This window comes from Vanacampus margaritifer, chromosome 11, assembly GCF_051991255.1.
Source record: "Vanacampus margaritifer isolate UIUO_Vmar chromosome 11, RoL_Vmar_1.0, whole genome shotgun sequence".
NCBI lineage: Eukaryota > Metazoa > Chordata > Actinopteri > Syngnathiformes > Syngnathidae > Vanacampus > Vanacampus margaritifer.
The window spans coordinates 20,217,601-20,234,981 of NC_135442.1; the positions used below are offsets into that span (position 1 = coordinate 20,217,601).

Genomic DNA, 17,381 nt, shown 5'->3' on the forward strand with positions numbered 1-17,381 from the left:
TTCAGATCCTCTATCCTGGTGCGAAACTTTTAGTGTTTTCTTTCATTATTTTAATGAAGCTCTGTATACCTTATATACCTAAAACATTGTGTATATTAGACTATAGAAAGTTGAATACATACAGTACAGGGACTTTATGCTGAATGTCACTTTAAGATGCCGTCAGTCGCCACTCTGCTTGCATGACAGCGAGGCTATCTTTGGATGGCCAAACTTAATATTTCATAGAAAACCTGGGTCACAGGTAGAAATATTTATCCCCCACAGAGACTACAGATACTGCAGACTCTGTGGCTCTGTTCTCTCTGCATTCAGGTTATGTTGATGGCTATTTTTTTTACTATACTAAACACCACTAAAATATATGAGATCAATGTGTACACCAAGGTTATATATCAAAACATGAAAACACATTTGCAGGCTGTGAAATGTCCGCCAAACCATAACACCATGCTATGATATCTAACTTTAGGTTTGTTTTAGCAATAACAATAACGGTAGTTTGGACAAGTGAAGTGGACATATAGGCCTCTATTGAATATAAAGTTGACAAAACAATGTATACTGTATTTTCCTCAAATAATGGCTCTGAATTGTATAAAACCATCAGTTAGTCTCTGGGTGAGTTGTGCACTGCAAACAAAAGCCGCAACCTAATTAGATATCTCCCTTTCTACATGAGAAAATAAACATGTCATGCTGGTAATTATGTAATTATTGTCATGGCTCTGCTCTTTGTGCGGTGTTTGTGTTTTGTTATTTTCAGTCTCTGATTGAGCAGAGGGGCGTGTCCTCCTGCGGTGTACCTGTTTCCTATTCCTAATCAACGCTTTATAAGGACTGGAACTGTCAGTGTCGGTACCAGATGTGATAAGGCTGCTAGATTGTATTGGGGTTGCCTACAGATGACGTCACGCCAATCCTGTAGCGTATCGTCAGTCAGGCGTAAAGTCAGGCGACCCCAATACGATCTGGCAGCCCGATCACATCTGGTACTGACACTGGTGCTCCCTGTCGGAGTATTGGCCTTGTTACGTCCTCGTCCAAGTGCATTATTCAGATCTTGTGTTTCCTATTCCTAGGGATGGCAGAAATGGATCAAATTATTTGAAACGATTGATTCACAAAAATAATCGATCTTTTGGAACATCTACTCACAGCGACATCTGGTGGCCAAGTGTAAAATATGACAATGAAACAGTTGTCTGTCATCACCTAATTTACACAACTGGGAATCGGGCTATAATTGTAGTGGACTCCATAAGAGAGAGAAATAATATCATGGGAAACAAAAACTGAATAACCCCCACCCCGTCAAAATAAGTATAGAAGTACAAATGAGGTTTTTGTTGCTGATACTCAATTATTTATTTATTTTTTTTCTGAGAGAGCTCAGTATTGTTCATTAAGTTAATCTTACCTTTGTTTGTAGAAATTAAAATTCCTTTTGGTGCTTCATTAACTGCATCCTTGCCTGGCTGCTTTTGCTCCCTGCATTTGGGTCCTCCACCAAACCGCACCCTTCTGACAGAATGAACCAACCAGAGAAGGACCCAGCGGGAGCGCTGTTACCCCTCCCCGAACCACGTCTGCCGCAGTTTCAAGTCCCCGAACCACGTCTGCCGCACCTTCAAGTCCCCGAACCACGTCTGCCGCACCTTCAAGTCCCCGAACCACGTCTGCCGGACCTTCAAGTCCCCGAACCACGTCTGCCGCACCTTCAAGACCCCGAACCACGTCTGCCGCAGTTTCAAGTCCCCGAACCACGCCTGCCGCCCCTTCAACTCCCCGAACCACGTCTGCCGCACCTTCAAGTCCCCGAACCACGTCTGCCGCACCTTCAAGTCCCCGAACCACGCCTGCCGCAGTTTCAAGTCCCCGAACCACGTCTGCCGCAGTTTCAAGTCCCCGAACCACGTCTGCCGCACCTTCAAGTCCCCGAACCACGTCTGCCGCAGTTGCAAGTCCCCGAACCACGTCTGCCGCAGTTTCAAGTCCCCGAACCATGTCTGCCGCAGTTTCAAGTCCCCGAACCACGTCTGCCGCAGTTTCAAGTCCCCGAACCACGCCTGCCGCAGTTTCAAGTCCCCGAACCACGCCTGCCGCAGTTTCAAGTTCCCGTGCCACGTCTGCCGCAGCAGCCTCAAGTCCCCGTGCCACGTCTGCCGCAGCAGCCTCAAGTCCCCGTGCCACGTCTGCCGCAGCAGCCTCAAGTCCCCGTGCCACGTCTGCCGCACCTTCCTCAAGTCCCCGTGCCACGACTGCCGCACCTTCCTCAAGTCCCCGTGCCACGTCTGCCGCCGCAGCCTCAAGTCCCCGTGCCACGTCTGCCGCCGCAGCCTCAAGTCCCCGTGCCGGCTCCACGGCAGCCTCAAGTCCCCGCGCCGGCTCCACGGCAGCCTCAATTCCCCGGGCATCCCCGCCGCTGCCGCCCCGGGCATCCTCGCCGCTGCAGCCCCGGACCTCCTTGCCTCGGCCGCTCTCGTGCAAAGTCTCTTCGCCTCTTCAAGTCCTTGAGTGTGGACAGGAGGTGCACGTCCCACTGCCGTCCTCTTCTCCTTGTCTGGCAGCGCACGTTGTGGTCGCCTTCTGCTCCAGTGTGGCGTCCGGGGCGCCCTCCGGACCGGTGCCGCCGGGCTCCCCTCGTCTGGCGTCCGGGACGCCCCCCGGACTGGCCTTGATGGGTGTGCCAGGTTCCCGCCTCCGTGCCCCCCTCCGCCCGCCCTGTTTTTGGACTTTTTTGTTTTAGGGACGTCTGGGAGCCGTCCCTCGAGGGAGGGGTTCTGTCATGTTTGGGTTCTGTTTTCCTTGTGTGTCTCCCTTGGTCTTGTTTAAGTGTCATCCTGTCCTTCCTCGTGTGAACCAATCAGTGCCCTCTGCCACATGTGTCTTGCCCCAGGTGTGTCTTGTTGTGTCATTAGCGTCTGTGTTTTTAGTCTCCTGTCTCCCCTCTGTCTGTGTTGGTTCATTGTCTTTTCCTCATGTTATGCTGCCCGTTTTTGCCTTGTTGTTTCCCCCATGTTTTGTTTTACCTTTGTAATTTGGAGTTTGCCTTTTGTTTGTAGAAATTAAAATCCCTTTTGGTGCTTAATTAACTGCATCCTTGCCTGGCTGCTTTTGCTCCCTGCATTTGGGTCCTCCACCAAACCGCACCCTTCTGACAAAATTTATTCAAAAACTACATTTCAAATGCTTTTTTATTGCGACAGGGCATCAAGTTTTGACAGAAAGTATTAGAGAGGAAAAAGAATGACCTGCAAAAACATGCCATCTATAGTGGGAATTGAACCTGGGTTACCTGAATAACGGACCTTTTTCTCAGCCCATTGTGCGGGTGCGCTAGCACTAAACCAACTGCCACGTTCAAAGCATTCAAGAAGATGTTGACATTTTATCATGTAGGGCAATGGATCAGCAGGGCAATTTTACATACGAAGTATACTTAGGTTGTATTTATTTTAGATTTAAGACATTTTTATATAGTGCAATGGTCGGATTTTAGAAAAGGCCCTTGCTGAAACAATGTGACGTTTGAAGGTGTAATAGAACGCGAAAGGCAACTGTCACGTGACATCCTGATTCTGAGACAGATTTAGGAACGCGATTCGAATCACAAGTTCCGCCTGGGTTCCGGTGCGTACCAAAACACAGTTTCGATTTTGCCAGCACTAGTATTTGTTATTCTGTTTATTCGCATTGTGCGGTTTTATAGCCCTAGGTTGTAGTTTTGTTACTTTCTTTCCTTGCAACTTTTGTTAATAGTTGTTCTCCTGGCTTTTGTCCAGCGCTTTGTGTTGTTACTCCCTGCTGTGTAAGAATAAATTTGTCAATCTTACCCTTTGTGTCTCTGCGTTTGTGGTATCCACTATCAGGAAATCATTACAATTATATCGTAGCTAAAGGTGTAAGGACTTGTAAGGACAGATGTATGGACTTTGTATCATGTAGATATATAATTGCCATCGTTTCCTTGACAAATGCCCAGATTGTCAAGAATCTTATTACTTTCAAGTAAAAATTTATATGAAATATATTACATTTTGGAAGCAACTTGCAACACTGATTATGAATTTTATGATATCGAATAACTCATTTTACTTCCTCTTAAGTTTGTGCAACCTTCATAAGTTGTTTTGATTAGTTTTAAGACGGAATACTGTATCTAGGGCTGGATTTTATCAACAGACAGCTGTGTTCCCTCAATCCAATATCAGAAATGGATGGAGCCTTGATCCGTAGACAAGAGTCCATCTGGTGCTGCTATTGAAGGATTAGCCAGCAAAAAGGCCTCATGAATGATATGATGCTATGATGGCACCCTTTTCTCCAAACAAAGCCTTAGATGTACAAAAAAACATCAAATTAGCTAATGAGATTCGATCGAATGAAGTATCAATGTGGAATATTTCTGTGCCAATGTACAAAATTATTAGGATAAACTACTGAATTGAGTGGGTGGATTAAGATTTTTTTAAAATAGATTTTATGTAATGTTTTATTGTATATTATACAGTATATACATTATATGAAAATGATGAAGAACTTTAGATTTATTGATGGAATGGAAATTAAAAGTAGTAACAGAAAAGTTTATACTTCTTCCCACTTCCTTTTACTGTATGTATAAGTGTTTATACCAGATTGACCCGACCTGTGTTTTTACTTTCTCTTTTGTTGCTTTCATTTAACAACATGACCTCTTCATACAATACCAAAAGAAACAAAACTGGACCCATGTGCAGTGTTATGTAATAGCATGTTTCTGGCCTTTCTAATACAGTAGACTAGAATAGTCTCTTCTTTCATCAGGAAAAAAAAGTAAATTTGTATCTATTTCCGTTTTGCAGCAATGAGCATTAGAATTTAGCTAAGTTTAATCATTCTTTACAAACCTGTTGAAAACACTGTCAAAAAGAGCTTGTTGCAACATGGCCCTGGTTGATCTCTTATACTCTGCTGCCACCTGCTGGTCGTTTTATGTAATAGCTACCATTGCTTTATGTGACCTCTTCAGGTCAGAAGCTGCATCAAATCCTTCTGTATGCTCTAGCATAAAAACATTTAAAGCAAACAAACAAACAAACATATAAATATGTTTTTGGGAGTGCAGGACTAAGTATTAAAAAACATATTTATACATTTTTGGGTTTGAATGAGTTAATGGTCAATATTTTCGCGAGCACCAACCCAAATGACTTGAATGTTTCCAGCCACCAGAGTGGAGCATCGCCGCTTTCCTGACCCGATGTGGAGGACCAAAACTGCCAAAATTTAAAATAAATAAATGAATACAATTTTATTTTATTTATTTATTTTCGCAGCTGTGGTTCGTTTAAATGCATGTGTCCCATCTGATGTTCTATTAACATGCACTGTCCCGACTTAATAAATTGAATTGAAATAGATCCCGCCCCCATCTCATCCTTGTCATGAAAAAGCAACGGCGGCGTGTCGTGTCCGGCCATGCAGTGTAGTGTGGTGCCGTGCCATTCGGGGCCAATGGACAAGTGTCAATAGACTGGGCACAAAAATAGAGCCCTCTGACTTTGACATGGTGAAACCCAAACTTTCAGGGGTTATTTTTCAATGTCAGAGCAAGAACTATACTAATTTCACAGAGTGTCAATGCTTGAGCTAACTGTGATTACGTGTCAACATTGGTACATAGTGGCTGTATGGAACAGTACAGTACATCCCCCTGCTCAGCCACCAGACATCTGTTTCTGTTTTGTCAAACTGTCATCTTGTCATCTATGTCTCTTTTGTCAACTGAAAGTAATCCATCTTCCCGTCCAACACAAACGTGATCTTGCTTTTATCCCATCGGCTTTGGACCTATCACATTACTGTCATTCGTCGTACCGACCACAATTAATACAGCGTCAAACTTGTTCCAGGTGCCAAACTGTCACTGTCATAAAACCTTTATCAACAGACAGCCCAGACAAACAGTCTTCAGCAGTGCCACTAAACAACCACTCACTTAAAAAAAAGATAATAACAAGCTACATGCTATTTACGTTAGCATCTAGTTAAGAACATGCATTTGCTATTTAGTTGCTGTAATTGTGTAGCTCATATGATGCTTAGCAATCAGTTATATTCCCGAAGCAGCAACATTAAGTTCAATTTCATGTTCTATTATTATCATCAAGTTTTTTACTTTATATCAGGCAGTGCTCTAGATTAACTTTTCGCCCTGGTTGGACTGTTGCTACCAACTTTATTTCTTGGGTGAGCCGGCACAAAAGTTAGGTGCACCAAAAGTTTCAACCACATCACATTTAACACCGCAGTTTTACAGCATTCATTTTGTTTAAAATTAACATCAACATGAGTGTCTTGTATCCAGCGATGTCAATTTCTTTATTTTTGCTTAAATTTTGTGTTATATGTTGTTATTTGCCTGATTTTGCTGTTACTGTATTTGCAATCTAAATTGTTATAACCTGAATAGGGTTTCAGGGTGAATTTAAGTGGTACATTTTTGACAAGGAATAAGGGGCCTAGATAAGTCGTTTTACTTCTTCCTACACCCTTTTCGAACAGAATCTTGTTTTCAGTTTTTTTAATTGTATGTATTTCTTTTCTTTTCGAATAATGTTTGTCTTAAATTTAAAGAAAATAAAGATGTTTGCATTTTCTGTATTTAGGATTTATTGACTAATCTGCGCAACAAAATTATTTATTCATTTTCCAGTGGCACATGCAGCATCGTTGCTGTACGTAGGGTTTACATTCAAACTGTTTTTCTTGTGAAAAATTCTTTCAAACTTAAACTTAGTGAAGGGAAATTCTTCCTTTGCTATTTTGTGGGCAACGTTTAACTTAATAATCATCAACGGATGATCTTTTGGCCGCTACCTGCCGCTAAAAAGCAGCTAGTAGAGGAGCCGCTTCTGCAGTGCATTTGAACTACATTTGTACAGTGTTCTCTCTTGAACTATTTGGAATTCAAAAGATATCACCAAAAATAAAATAATTGACTTAATTATAACTAAAGATTTGTGCACATACAAAAGATCACCATTAAGTGTCATTCTTTGCAATCATAGTAAAGATCTGTTCTGAAAAAGTAATCATTAACTTAATTCTAAATAAAATTTTCAAATCATTGACAGATGATGCTTGGTGGCACATGACAGGTTGGGTCGAACCATTCTGATTTGGAGAAACTGGGTTTTTAGCAAAAATGAATCTAAAATTCATTTTATGAACTTGTATTTTCCTAAAATATTTACATAATTTAATAATTAATTAAAAAGTAAAAAGTTTTGCAAGGATGCTACTTTTTGAATTTATTTTAAAGTGTTGTGTGACCCCTGAAGTGCCTTCACGTACCCCCAGGGGTACACAAACCCCCATTTGAGAACCACCGCCTTAGAGCCCTGCCAGGTATCAGTATTGGTGCCGTTACCAGCTTTATTTTAAGTTGTTAATACTCGCTAACAGAATTGGCCATCCTCTTGTGGCCGTTTTATGATGAAGAACTAGAAATTAGAAGAATAGAAAATCGCCATGACTTTTAAGGAAAATTCTACATATAGGTCTTTCTTTAAAATGACCTGCCAATGTTATTTGGGGGGCGATTTTATGTACTAGTGGCATCGGTACTTGGTATCGGTGACTACTCAAGAATTGAGTACAAGAGTTGAGATTAACAAACATCCCGACTTTTTACCATCAATTCCAACCATTTTCTGAAAAGGATAGAAGCGTAATGCACCCTGGATAGCTCGCCAGACAATGGCAGCCGGGTAATCCTTTTTGCCATTACTAATCAATGAAATCATGTTCATTTTAATTCTTCTAATTCACATTAGTATATGGCACATTATATCATGATGCACCTAGGAAGCATTTAAGGGCTTCAGCGTACATGTTTATGTCTAGAATTTTTTTTTATATATATATATTATGGTGTTTATTAATGAACTGCAGATGCCTGTACTGGAAGGAAGGCCTTAATTGTACAAATGTATTTTAGAATATTTGATACAGTCCTTGTGTTTTGCAGGAGTGCCAAATGTTATGGCGGCTGAGTATACACAGAATATACTGTCTGTATATACATGAAAGTTGCATAGCTCAGTCCATTCTATAATACATAATGCATGTTGCCCGGGTCTCATGTCCTTCACTGATTTTTGTGGCCCACACTTAGTTTTGACATTTGTGCATCGCTGCACTTTTAATTCACTCCTTGCACACATGCTCACACAAACATACACACTTCAAATTGCTGGAAGTTTTATGTACTTTTAATACTTATGGGACATGTTGGTTGCACGTCAGCCGCAGAAGAGCACCACGGACTTATGATGAACTCACAAATATATATTAGTTGAACTCACAATGCTGCCCACTTGCCTTAGTAAAAAGTGGAGCAAACGCTAAGTGCACCTAACTGGAATACATGTGGCGTTTTCACGTTATTTTCTGTCTTTGTGGCAAAAATGCCACAGTGTGTGATGTTGTACCAATACGTCTGGGGAAGCATTACATGCACATTGCATTGGTAAGAATGCGAGATGATTCACTTGTTAGATAATAGTCCTCAAGAAGGATTTGAAGGATTTAGCACAATCAGAGAATTTTCTCAAATTCACACTTTTTAGTTAATGCTAAACATTGGCATTCAGTCGTTGCAGTACGTGAATCTGGAGGGGCCCAGAAATGCCTGATTAAATACATTTTCCATGTATTTGTTTATAGGCATGGCAATAATAATTGCACTTATTTGTTTGCTATTTGAGTTTTATTGTAGATGACAAAAACTTCCTGTATGTGTTACGTGATGATTTTCTTTTAATCAAGAACAACTTTTGGCTGCTAAACACACGCAATCACAGGATTTGATCTACAATATAGTACGCCGTTTATTGTTTTTTAAAAATATTTTTCCTCATTGAGTGCACAACATCTGCTTCTGATTGAATCCATATCTGTGCAAGCGCTTTCTGTCTTTTGTTCTAGTAGTCTTGATGCTATGCTATGCTATAAACAAATGTAAATATCAGACAATTATATAACCGATTGCCAACCAACCTTTTTAATAGTTGTCCTGATCCAAAACCCAAATGTGTTCAGCTTGGGGTCACAAACTAATGGCCAAATATTCTCCCTCACGGTTTTCTGGTAAAGATGAGAATTCACGGTTCCATCAATAACAGTAAGTCGTCCAGTCCTGAAATAGCAAAGCAACCTCTGACCGTCACACTACCACCGCCATGTTTGACTGTTAGTACGATGAGGAGTTAAGACCAGAAAATTCTACTTTGGTCTCATCTGACCACATGCCTTTCTCCCATGATTCCTCTGGATCGTTCTGATGGTCTTTGCTAAACTTCAAACTAGCCTGGACGTGTGCTGACTTAACAGGGGAACCTTCTGTGCGATGCATGATTTTATACCATGACTTCTTAGTGCATTAGCAATAGTAACCTTTGAAACAATGGTCCCAGCTCTCTTCAGGTCATTGAGCAGCTCCTCCAGTGTAGTTCTGGGCTGATTCCTCACCCCTTATTAGCATCACTGATACCCCACAAATCTTGCATGCAGCCCCAGTCCAAGGGAGCTTGACAGTCTCCAATACCCTCTTTTATTTTCTAGCAGTTGCTCCAGCAGTTGATCTTTTTTCACCAAGCTGCTTGGCAATTGCCCCGGCGTGGGCTACATCACCCATCATCATCTACCATTTTGTCCCTGGTATCTTTTGAAAGCCCTTTGGTTTTGCCGATGGCAGCAGTTGTAGTCTGACAGATTGTGAGGTACATATGTGTTGTTATGCACCTAACAATCTCAAAAAGGTACTGCTAAGTTAAATTAGTAAGTGGATAGCAGATGGACTTATTGAAGGCTCAGTAACAGGTCTTTGAGAGAGAGCCGTAATTCTTGCTGATTAGCATATTTTAAAATACATATTTCCAGTACTGACACACAAATAAATTCTTTAAAAATCATACAATGTGATTTTCTGATTTGTTTTATTTTAGATTGTGACTTTCACAGTGGACATGCTCCTATGAGGAAAATTTCAGACCCTTCCATGTTTTCAAAGTGGTAGAAATTGCAGGGTGTTCAAATACTTATTTTTCTCACTGTATATAATTCTCATTGGGTGGAGGCCATTTTTTGTGTGATGTTGTGCACATTGCATCCAAAAACTTTGTGTGTATGTGTGTGTGTGTGTCGATGGGAAAAGCCTCGACAAAGGCTGACACATTCACTGGCCCTTGATATGGTAAACAGCCACATGAATGTCGACAAAAGCGCCAAAAGCACCTTAAAGACGCAGCAGGCTTGGGAAGTAGCAATATGTCAGGTCAGTGTGTGTGTGTGTGTGTGTGTGAGTGTGCGTGTGTGTGTGTGTGTGTGTGTGTGTGTGTGTGTGTGTGTGCGTGTGTGTGCGTGTGTGTGTGTACAGCCGCATTCAAGTCAAAAGATCTGAAAGTCGAACAATTTGGCGTTCAACAAACAATTGCTGGAAAAAAATGCTTGATGAAAATCAAGATTTTTTTGTCTTGTAAATTTGACACACCACAGAGAAAACTGCCAAGTTTGAATGATTAAAAAAAAAATCTGCAAGTTTATACAGTAAAATGAAGCTTCAAAATCATGAATATCAAGGCGCTGTCTCCACTCTCAAATTCTTTGGCTTGTCATATGTCTACACATCTCTACACATTTGAGCCATGTTTAAATCCTCTGATGATTGTGAAATATTTCACCATGTTGATATCAGATCAGAGAGTTGATCGAAGACGTTGCAAGTTGTTGTCTCTAGTCTATCACTTCCCCGTGACCTTTCACTTCTCTGATTCATCAGACTGTGTTGTCATCCCCCTTGCCTTTATTGCTGTCTGCTCTTTCTGCATGCAGCTTGTCTTTACACACACATACACATGCACACAAACACTCCGGTCATACTGTGAATAAATCATAGTAAAAGGCCCCTGAATAATGTATTGAGTCCAGACGCCAGATGTGTGCGTCATTGTGTGTGTGTGTGTGTGTGTGTCTGTGTGTGTGCGCGTGTATGTGTGCCTTTGAGCATTTATACAATACACACACACACACCTGTTCCAAGACGACAAACAAGAAAAAACATCTGTGAAAGATCGTTTTAATTGAATATTCCACCCGTTTTTTCCTTTAAGTCGAAGAAAAGGAATTAGTAACAATCTGTTTTTTCAGTGCTGTATTCATTTCTAATGCATTACACACACCCATTGTGTATGCTTCAGGTGTTAGGAATCCAAAACATTGTAAAAGTGCTGATGAAGAGGCGGTCAACATGGACTGAGGCTTTTCCACTAGCAATACTATGCAAATATATACCCCCAGTTGCTGTAAGAAGTAGGTTGTAACTTCAGACTAATCTGATTGGCCTAGTAGGTGCTTTGAAGCAATGCTCAGCTCAGACAACCTTTTGCTCTTTTGTGCATTATTTTGCCTGGAATCGTACTGACAAAACAAACTTTCAATACTGTGTTCCCTTGATGTTCAAGGGAAATCGACAGCAAGTCCTAATGCAAATGCTGCAGTGGAAATGTGTGATAATAACTGAATTATTCTTTAGTGCTATGTAAATTCATCAAAAGTCTAAAACCTTTCATGTAAAGTGTGACGCGTATAGTTTTGTGCTGTTTTCAAGATAGTAACTATCTTTAGTTAGCCAACGTTAGCTGGATAACTTCCATTGATGAGATTACATTTTAGTATAAAAAAAAGGGAACATGTGTGTCTTGTGAATAATCACTCATCCAAAATCATACATTTACTGACAAGGCACGATTATATTACTGTTAGACATTTTCCCAAATAAAAATGTGTGTGGGGGTCGACGAAATAATCAAAACAATACTGTAATTGATTCTAAAAAGATTTGTTAGTGACAGCCCCAATTAAAACATTGGAGAATTTTTATATTGAAGTTTCAATTTCATTTAATAAGAATAAAGATTTTGATACAAGAATAAAGTGATATTTAAGAATGACAGTTGATTAATACTGGTTTTCCAGACTGCAGCTGGCATTAGATGATTTCTTTAGGTTAGCATGTGAGCTCACAAAGTAAACCCTTATTAATAGAAACATCTGAAAATATGTTTAGAAATCATTATTCCCTTAAAAATATGTAGAATGATGATGATTGAGGTAGTAAAGTAATTTAAGGTAAATGAGGCCTATGAGACATCGCGGCATCAGAAGGCAATGACGCACAGTCACACGCACACTCATTCATTACCGTCAAAGAGTTGTGACTGGAATGAAATGAATAAATAAAGAGATGAGAGCAGGAGGAGGAAAGAGAATAACAAAATCATGGAGAAAAAAAGTTGAAGAAAGACTTGAATTTGCGTGCTTCTTTAACATTCTTCGGCAGGGGGTATTTTCGACTCATTGGCACATTGGTCTACGAAGGAGGGGGTCAGGGCCTGTGGGACAAAACGTCCGTTGTAGCGGTGTGTTCACGCCAGCAAAAGGCATCTAATGCTGCCTAAGCATGAGTGGCAGGAGCCTCGACCTTCCAAAAACAGCTCCGACTTCCAGTCCCTGTGACACAAAGCCGGCCGTCGCCTCCTCCTCTTCACACTGGCTTATGCTTTCATGTCTCTCCAAAAGCCAAACGCACGCTTTTCCGAAAAGACAAACTGGATGCTAACTTGGTTGGAAATGGAGGCCTGTGCCAGCAGAAAACCGTCACAATGATGACAAACTTTCCAAGTTAGATTTTACTTCAAACATGACAGTTGTTACTTGTTGTTTTTTTTTTATACATTTTAGTATTTTAGTGGGAACATGTTGGGTTGGATGTAAGAGAAAAAAATTGAATGAAGTTGTTTATCTGCAAATGTATACAAACCTTTTGTTGACTAAATTGACACTAGAGTACACTAAAGATGGTATTATGTGTCCATGTACACACATAAAAGACAAGCTCCTATTTTATTCTGTTACAATACTGTGCTATAAATAAGTGTGTGCTGCCATCTGTTGATCAACCAGCATAAAAACAGGAAACCAGCATAAAAACAGGAACAGCCCAGCGGCTCACTGACCCTCCAAAAATGGTTGGGAAACATTTGTATGGTGAAGAAATGAATAAGATTGAAGTGAATTTGGTAAAATATATAGTTACTTATACATATATGTTTCTAGAATTATTATTTACACATTTATATATATATATATTTTATTATTATTTTTTTTAAACATGCAGTATCTGCTGTTCTAATTCACTTGCATTAACCTAAAGTTTGCTAGCTCCTGATTGGTTAGTGTTAGTCAGCTAATGAGTTGTTAGGAAGTTGTTTTTTCTCCCAACACACTCACACAAACATGGTCTCCCAGGCGGGGAAGCAACCTACGCCAACATCGTAGGCAAGTGACGGTACCACTCCGCCACCTTGAGCCCCATGAGTTGTCAGGAAGTGTTGACGCTGTAGCTGCGTGTGTGACGAGTAAACTGCGTTGCAGAAGAAATCCATCTCCATCCTTCTTTCTCATCTTCTAAAGAGTGTTCCATTAACCACCAGCAAACCCTCACGTTACACATTTCATTAGGGGCTCATGCAGTAAAAACAAAAATCACATCAGGCACAGATTCAAATAAACATTTAAAAAAGAAGAAGATTTTTTTTATTAGTAAAGAGTAACAAACCAGCAGGTTTGATGATCGCTTAACGATGTACAGACGTGGGTCATTCGGGAACGTAACTAACAGCGTTGATGACTATGCAATGTTCATCATCAGAATATACAGCTCAGGTCAGCAGGAGTTTGATGAGAAGGGAAGTTGAGCTTTACTGTCGCAACTTTGTGGCAGTTTGAGAACTATTTAGAACTTTGATGCAAAACACAAACAATTGTTAAAGCCATATAAGGCCGTTACAAAGTAAATGCTTACAATTGTGTATGAAATACTTATATATTCGTATATCCTGTTCTAGGTTGCTGATAGGGCAATAGGTGCACTACACCCTGCACAGGTCAGCAGTCAATCATAGGATCATTCTAAATGGAGAACAGAACCAGGGCCAGCTATGAGAAGCTATAATTTACCAATGGAATTACATTTAAAAGCTAAATACAAGCCTTCGGACGCTGGTAGATAAAGAGCACAAAGTTACGGTGTGGGAAGTCATTTTCCACTATTAACATGTTCTTTCAAACATCAGATGTGATTTGACATGCACAGTGCCTCAGATTCTACATTCTACATAAGACACCACACATTTAGTTGTAAACATTGAGCATCAAAGCTTAAGTATCCATAGAGGTGTTGCAGTGTTCACATGAGGTCCAGGACTCATTTTCCTTTTCTGAACAATCAAGGATTGCTTCGACCTCCATGTGGTCCAGACAGTTAATCCCAAAGTCAATTATTGGTCAGTGGAGGGAGTGCACTGCAATTCAGTCTGTTGTTGTGAACCAGTATTTGCTTATTTCGAACCAGTCCTTTTGTATGATTTCAGACCAGACCAGTCAAAATAATGATTAAAAACTTGACTCCAACCACAGCATCAATATAAATTAACGTACAAATATACCGTCGAAAACAGAAACATTCAGTTTTTATGCAGTGGATTTAGACCATCATTACCATAGAAACCCAAAAAAACTTAACTACATCCATAATAAATGTGTTGAAAAAGAAATGGAGGAAATGGTGATCAAAAATAAGTTTGAGACACATTGACGAAAAAGTTGTAAGCACCTCAAATTCCATCAGGGTCAAAACCATGACAAACATATATATTATATTGTACATTGTATATGATTTGATTGCATGAATGAATAAGGCTTAACATTACATTCTTGTTGTCATTCTTGTCTATGTTGCAGTGGGGAAGCTGTTCATTTACAATCAGATACACTGTGAACCCTTGCTTTTTAAACCCCAATAATTGTTTAATAAATGGATAAACAAAAAAAATACAGTTTTTCATGAAAAACTGAGACTGGCTTGCACCAAAATTAAAATAAATGAATAAAAACGAAAATAAATGTTCTTTTTGGACCACGTTGTGATCTTGTGAACAACGTGATCTGTATTGTGCACACATACAAATCTTTGCTCACAGCTTTGACTCAGGATGATTTCACACCTGTATCTCACTTTCTCTGGTTCGAATCAGTAGATGGGTTTGTAAACAATGTTTTTGGTTCGTAAAAAATTAAATAAAATGTGCAAAAACTAATCATATGATGTCACACACTTCTTTCTTGGTTACAAGAATATCACGGAAAGGTTTGCTGGTAAAGATCAGCACAAATGAACATCAGATACAGCAAACCTGGCGCTCACTAACATTTTTTTTCCATCTAGACAACCAGGCTATGCGGATGCTAAGTGCAAACATGCTAACTCACAGGAGTGTCCATGAAGTCAACTCTCTAATGTTTTTGAGTGGGGAAAAAGACCTTTAGGGTAATATCGATGAACTCATATAGAAAGATAGGGGATTGCAATGTTTCTTAACCGGCTCTCACCTGATTGCCTGAAGACTGTTCAACGTAAGAAAGATGAGAATAGGCATCAATGACATGAGGAACAGACCACTAACATATTATGGATGGTAGGAAAGGGTGTAATTATTTTTTTTTTAATTGGTTGTTAGAATGAGTTAGAATGCTCTTGACTCTATCAGCCCGCAGACTACCGAGGGCGGTGATCCAAACACTGTCCGAGTGACCCTGAACAAGTGTATGTTATCCTTAGGTAAAACACATGTTAGGCTGTCTTAAGGTCCAATGATGAATATCACCGTCTCCATTATATCATTGAGTGACAACGTTCTCCTCCGGAGACCCATCCGCTGGAGTCCGAAGCGACATCAATGCTGATACAAGTTGGCTCTGAATGTTCCTGACTGAGCAACAGCACGTTAGCTTCATATGACATAACTGGTCTGGTTTAGGCAAAAGACAAAAATAATTTCCTGATTTAAATGTCATTCCGAGTGTTCCTGAGCAACAGCTAGTAGTGTCTTTAGGTTAAATAAACCCACTCGTGCTTAACAAACAGAAATGAAGATCCCCCCCTCGCCACTGCCCACTCATCACAGATTGGGAATCATTCAGATGGCTAAAGAAATACTGAAGCCACCTCAGTGCAGATCCAAGTTCCAGTCAAGTCTACCTAAGCACTACAGGCTGTCCAGGTGAAATAACTTAAAGGCATGAAGTTATCCTACTCCCTGTGGTCCTTGAGTGGGAGAGAATTCTCTGTCCACTAGACAGACAGACAAAAGCTACCTCGGTTCTCATCCAAGAAATGTTTGAGTGTCATTGACTAACATATTTTTCCTAGCCAGGTTTTAAGACCAGAGAGGGAGATCATCGCCACGCCTCCCTTTTTGTCCTAGAATGACAACACTTGCCAGATGGCGTGTGGTTTCTCTGGCCAAAAAACTAGAGTAGCATTCTCAAGGCTGATCTTTTTTATCTGTGTGTGAGTAAGCAACAGAACCTTGTCTACGTTGGTCATTCAGCAAGTTCAAGGACCAGAGACGACCACGACTTTTGTTCAAGAGCATTCACAGTGTCGTTGAAACCAAAGGCAAATATCTTTGGGCTCCAGGCATCTTGAGGACCAGAGTGAAGATTGGAACAATGCAACAACAGAACAGAAGAAAGATTAGGCAACATTTTTATCTGGTTCTGAGGAGTCGGAAAGGCCAGCAATAGCAAACAAATCCATGATTTAGACATCCATACAGTATATTAATAAATAGATCTGATAGTTAAATACAGAAAATATATTTCCGATCTTGTGGCAGGTTTTGCTACCAAGCGTCCCAACACTCATCTTTGTCACAGTGAGTTCCCCATACTGTTGCTCACAAGTCCCTTGATGTTAGTGATGGGACGCACATCATGAAGTTGTCTCCTTCGATCAATAAACGTGGCCAATCGCGTCGTGTCCAGAGGTGTCTTGGAGTACTCCCCGCCGTGAGCTCCTCCGCGACCGACCCACGGGTGCTGCAAGCAGGAAGTAGCAGTCAGCCTTTTCCTAGGATCTTGTTGGAGCACAGAGGACACGAAATCTCTTGCCGCCTGGCTCACATCCCTGAAGTAATCATCTGGGAAGCAAAAGTCGAGGCGGCAGATGTTGACGCAGGTTTCCTCAGGAGACTCATCCAGAAAGGGCGACACGCCGCTGAGCATGACGTAAGCCAGAACGCCAACACTCCACACGTCGGTAGCGACAGAGACCGGCGTGCCGCAGATGAGCTCAGGCGCTGCGAACTCCGGGTTTCCCAGCAACAGGTGGACGTAGCGGCGGTGTGCTGACAACTGCACAGCATCACCAAGGTCAATGAGCTTGATGCACGGGGTGGGAGAATGAAGCTCCACCATGATGTTCTCAGGCT

General features: G+C 40.8%; 1 protein-coding gene across 4 annotated transcripts in view; it reads right to left on the reverse strand.

Annotated features, from left to right (window-relative positions):
- Positions 1 to 16,643: 16,643 nt before the first annotated feature.
- The window catches only part of kalrna (kalirin RhoGEF kinase a), a 138,971-nt gene continuing 138,233 nt past the window's right edge, over positions 16,644 to 17,381 (reverse strand). For all 4 annotated transcript variants that reach the window (XM_077579218.1, XM_077579217.1, XM_077579220.1 and 1 more), the window contains one exon: positions 16,644 to 17,379. In XM_077579218.1, coding sequence (XP_077435344.1) covers positions 16,822 to 17,379 — 558 coding nt within the window. In that variant the 3' untranslated portion in view covers positions 16,644 to 16,821. The remainder of the gene's footprint in view (positions 17,380 to 17,381) is intronic.